This window comes from Penaeus vannamei, chromosome 28 (genome assembly GCF_042767895.1).
Source record: "Penaeus vannamei isolate JL-2024 chromosome 28, ASM4276789v1, whole genome shotgun sequence".
NCBI classification, from domain to species: domain Eukaryota; kingdom Metazoa; phylum Arthropoda; class Malacostraca; order Decapoda; family Penaeidae; genus Penaeus; species Penaeus vannamei.
In genome coordinates, this window is record NC_091576.1 from 13958623 (window position 1) to 13963622 (window position 5000).

General features: G+C 57.2%; 1 protein-coding gene across 3 annotated transcripts in view; it reads left to right on the forward strand.

Moving 5' to 3' along the window:
- The window catches only part of LOC113825872 (glutamate receptor ionotropic, kainate 2), a 208900-nt gene that overhangs the window by 185489 nt on the left and 18411 nt on the right, over positions 1–5000 (forward strand). For all 3 annotated transcript variants that reach the window (XM_070141842.1, XM_070141844.1, XM_070141843.1), the window contains exon 16: positions 2930–3094. In XM_070141842.1, the coding sequence (XP_069997943.1) occupies positions 2930–3094 (165 nt within the window). The remainder of the gene's footprint in view (positions 1–2929; positions 3095–5000) is intronic.

Below are 5000 nucleotides of genomic sequence, written 5' to 3' on the forward strand. Positions count from 1 at the left end.
AAAAACAAATAGATAAATAAATGAATAAATATGAAAGATAATAATGATAATTAATCTTAAAAAAAAAAAAAAAAAAACGTGTCCCCCGCGAATCAAACTAAACGAGGAACAGAAAGCACGACCCGATAAACGGGACACAAGGAAGGGCGCGGGCGGGGTGGGCGGCCTTCCCCGCGAGAGAGAGGCGGGCGAGGCGGGAGGGCCGGAAGCGAGCCTAGGCCTACCTTCGGGGGGGAATTCCCGAGTGGCTTTATTAGATGTGTCTTGGGTGCAGGGGGGGGGGGGAGGGTTGTGAGGTTTTGATTCCGATGTGTATTTATGTCGTGGTAGTCTTTTGTTTGTTTGTTTGTATGTTTTTGTTAGAGGATGTGTGGTTTGAATTGCTTGCTTTTTGGAAACTGGTTTAGAAGCTGGGTAGGAGGATTAGTACTGGCACGGAGGAACAAACACACACACACACACACACACACACACACACACACACACACACACACACACACACACACACACACACACACACACACACACATACACACACACACAATCAAACAAACGCACATGCTCACACACGCACACACACACGCACAAACAATCAAACAAACACACACACACACAAACAAACACACACACCCAACCTTCAAAACAAAACACGAACCAACCCACAGCTCCTGTTTCCCGCGACCGTTCCCTCCACAGCAGCGCGCCGCCGAAAGAGCCTCCTCGACCGCCCGCTCGCCTCCCTCGCTTCCCCAAACAACCTCCTGATCTGACTAATAGACCCAATTCCGAAAGGTGGTTTGAGTGTCCGGTTGTTTGAGTGCGGCAAACAACCCCGTCGCTGTATGTTGCTTCTTGTTTGGTTTGTAAACAGGCTGCGGTTCGCTCTCCAAGGGATGCAATATGTGGCTCCCGAGCCGAGGGCGGGCGCGCGAGGCGTGCACGTCTGACGTACTGTTGCATATACATATAAATGTGTGTGTGTGTGTGTGTGTGTGTGTGTTTGTGTGTGTGTGTGTGTGTGTGTGTGTGTGTGTGTGTGTGTGTGTGTGTGTGTGTGTGTGTGTGTGTGTGTGTGTGTGTGTGTGTGTGTGTGTGTGTGTGTGTCCTCCAACCCCTTTCTTTTTCTTCCGTTTTTTTTCACATTTTCCTCCTGCTTCTGTTCCTTCTCTTTCTTCTTCTCCCCTCCGCCTGGTCTTCCCACTACTCTTCCTTTCCCACCTCCTCCTCCTATTCCTCTTCGTCGTCCTCTTCCTTCTCCTCCTCCTACTCCTCGTTCCTTTCCTCTTCCTCCTCCTATTCCTCTTCCACCTGTTCGTCCTTCTCCTCCTGTTCCTCTTCGCCCCCCTCCTCCTTCTCCCTCCCATTCCTTCTCCACTTCTTCGTCCTCCTCCTATTCCACTTCCACATTTCCTCATCTTCCTTTTTTAATCGTCTTCTTCTTCGTCCTCCTACCCTTCTTCTTAATCATCTTCCTCCTCCTTCTTCTTCTTCTTCTTCTTCTGCTTCTTCTCCTTCTTCTTCTTCTTCTTTCTTCCTCTTCTTCTACTATTTCTTTTACTTCTTTTATTTCTTCTTCTTCTTTCTTCTTCTTCTTCTTCCTCCTCCTCCTCCTTCCTCCTCTCCTCCTCCTCCTCCTCCTCCTCCTCCTCCTCCTTTTCTTCCTCCTCCCTCTCCTACTCCTTCTCCTCCTCCTTCTCCTTCTCCTTCTTCCTCTTCTTCTTCTTCTCTTCCTCCTCCTCCTCCCCCCTCCTCCTCCTCCTCCTCCTCCTCCTCCTCCTCCTCCTCCTCCTCCTCCTCCTCCTCCTTTTCCCTCCCCCCTTCATTTCCCCCGAAGACACGCCCCAAAAGCCTCTTCTCAGAAGTAAAAGCCTTTTCAGCCCAGAGACAGTTAAGATAGGGAAAGGCCCAGGGCATCTACGAATGTATAAGTGTATATGTATGTCGGTTTATTTTTTTCCTTTCTTTTACATGTATGTTTTTTCCCAGGTTGTTTTTTCTTTCTTACTTTCTGTTTTTTTTTTTTTTTTTTTTTTTTTTTTGAAGTCGGTAACAGTGGAATCCACCAAAAATTATTATATTTCTCGTTCTCGTTCTCTTTTTTGTTGTCTCTCACTCTGCCTCTCTCTCCCTAATATCTTTCTTCTTTCCTCATTAACTTTATTTTTCTCCCTTCGTATCTCTTTCTCATTCTTTTCTTCCGTCTCTCGCTCTCCTTCTCCCCCCCCCCCCTTCAAAATCCGTCCCATCCCCTTCTTTCCCTCCTCCTTTCCTTCCCCTTCGTCTCCTTCCTCCGCCTCTCTCCATTCCCTCATCCTCTCTCTACCCTTCTTTTCCCTTCCTCCACCCCCCCCCTACTTTCTCATTCCATCCATCCACCTTCCTCCCCTCCATCCACCCCTCTACTTTCTCTGGTTCATCTTCTTCTTCCCATCCTCCTCCACTCCGCCACCCCCCTCTCTATCCACCCCCTCCCCTCTATCCACACCTATCTCTTTCCCCTCCTTTCCTCCTTCCCCCTTCCCTCCCCTCCATCCACATCTAATCCTTCCCCTCACCTCCCCTTCCTCCCCTCCATCCCCCCAACCTATCCTCCTCTCCCCCCTTCCCTCCACCCCCTCCCCCTCCCCTAACCCCCACCACGCCCTCACTACAACCTCTCCTCCCCCCTTCCCTCCACTTCCCCTCCCCAACCCCCCTCACCACGCCCTCCACTACAACCGCCTCTCCCCTTCCACTCCACCCCCTCACCCTCCCCCAACCCCACCACGCGCCCCCTCACTACAACCTCTCCCCTTCCCTCCACCCCCTCCCCCTCCCCCAACCCCACCACGCCCTCACTACAACGCCTCTCCCCTTCCCTCCACCCCCTCCCCCTCCCCCCAACCCCACCACACCCTCACTACAACCTCTCCCTTCCCTCCCGCCGCAGGATCCCCGTGGCGCGACAAGATCTCCCTGGCCATCCTGGAGCTGCAGGAGAAGGGCGTGATCCAGATGCTGTACAACCGCTGGTGGAAGAACACGGGCGACACCTGCAACCGGGAGGACAGCAACAAGGAGAGCAAGGCGTCGGCGCTCGGGGTGGACAACATAGGTGAGTCAGGGGGTGGGGGAGGGGGGGATAAGGGAGAGAGCAAGGCGTCGGCGCTCGGGGTGGACAACATAGGTGAGTCAGGGGGGTGGGGGAGGGGGGGATAAGGGAGAGAGCAAGGCGTCGGCGCTCGGGGTGGACAACATAGGTGAGTCAGGGGGTGGGGGAGGGGGGGATAAGGGAGAGAGCAAGGAGTCGGCGCTCGGGGTGGACAACATAGGTGAGTCAGGGGGTGGGGGAGGGGGGGAGAAGGGAGAGAGCAAGGCCACGTCGGCGCTCGGGGTGGACAACATAGAAGTGGTGAGTCAGGGGGTGGGGGAGGGGGGATAAGGGAAGAGGAGCAAGGCGTCGGCGCTCGGGGTGGACAACATAGGTGAGTCAGGGGGTGGGGGAGGGGGGGAGAAGGGAAGGAGAGCAAGGCGTCGGCGCTCGGGGTGGACAACATAGGTGAGTCAGGGGGTGGGGAAGGGGGGGGGGATAAGGGAGAGAGCAAGGCGTCGGCGCTCGGGGTGGACAACATAGGTGGCGAGTCAGGGGGTGGGGGAGGGGGGGATAAGGGGAGAGAGAGCAAGGCGTCGGCGCTCAGGGGTGGACAACATAGGTGAGTCAGGGGGTGGGGGAGGGGGGGATAAGGGTAGAGAGCAAGGGAGTCGGCGCTCGTGGGTGGACAACATAGGTGAGTCAGGGGGTGGGGGAGGGGGGGAGAAGGGAGAGAGCAAGGCGTCGGGCGCTCGGGGTGGACAACATAGGTGGCAGGTCAGGGGGTGGGGGAGGGGGGGATAAGGGAGAGAGCAAGGCGTCGGCGCTCGGGAGTGGACAACATAGGTGAGTCAGGGGGTGGGGGAGGGGGGGATAAGGGAGAGAGCAAGGCGTCGGCGCTCGGGGTGGGACAACATAGGTGAGTCAGGGGGTGGGGGAGGGGGGGATAAGGGAGAGAGCAAGGAGTCGGCGCTCGGGGTGGGACAACATAGGGTGAGCTTCAGGTGGGGTGGGGGGAGGGGGGGAGAAGGGGAGAGAGCAAGGCGTCGCGCGCTCGGGGTGGACAACATAGGTGAGTCAGGGGTGGGGGGAGGGGGGAGGATAAGGGAGAGAGCAAGGCGTCGGCGCTCGGGAGGTGGACAACATAGGTGAGTCAGGGGGTGGGGGAGGGGGGGGATAAGGGAGAGAGCAAGGCGTCGGCGCTCGGTGGTGTGACAACATAGGTGAGTTCAGGGGGTGGGGGAGGGGGGGGAGAAGGGAGGAGAGCAAGGCACGTCGGCGCTCGGGGTGGACAACATAGGTGAGTCAGGGGGTGGGGGAGGGGGGGAGAAGGGAGAGAGCAAGGCGTCGGCGCTCGGGGGTGGACAACATAGGTGAGTCAGGGGTGGTGGGGGAGGGGGGGATAAGGGAGAGAGCAAGGCGTCGGCGCTCGGGGTGGACAACATAGGGTGAGTCAGGGGGGGATGAGGGGGGAGTGGGGGGACAACATAGGGGTGAGTGAGAGGGTGGGGGAGAGGGGGCGAAAGGAGGGTTAAGGGGTTGGGGTGGGGGTTAGGGGGTGGACAACATAGGTGAGTGAGGGGGTGGGGGGATAGCGGATGAGGGGGAGGGAGTAGGGGGGTGGATAAATTAGGTGGGTGGAGGGGGGGTGGGGGAGGGGGAAGGGGTGGACAACATAGGTGAGTCAGGGGGGTGGGGGAGGGGGATGAGGGGAAGGGGTAGGGGGTAAGGGGGTGGACAACATAGGTGAGTGAGGGGGATGAGGGGAAGGGGGTTAGGGTGGACAACATAGGTGAGTGCGAGGGGGATGAGGGGAAGGGGGTAAATAGGGGTGGACAACATAGAGTGAGTGAGGGGGTGGGGGTGGAAGGGGTAGGGGGTTGGGATGGGGGTTAGGGGTTAGGCCTGAGGGTGGATAGCATAGGTGGAG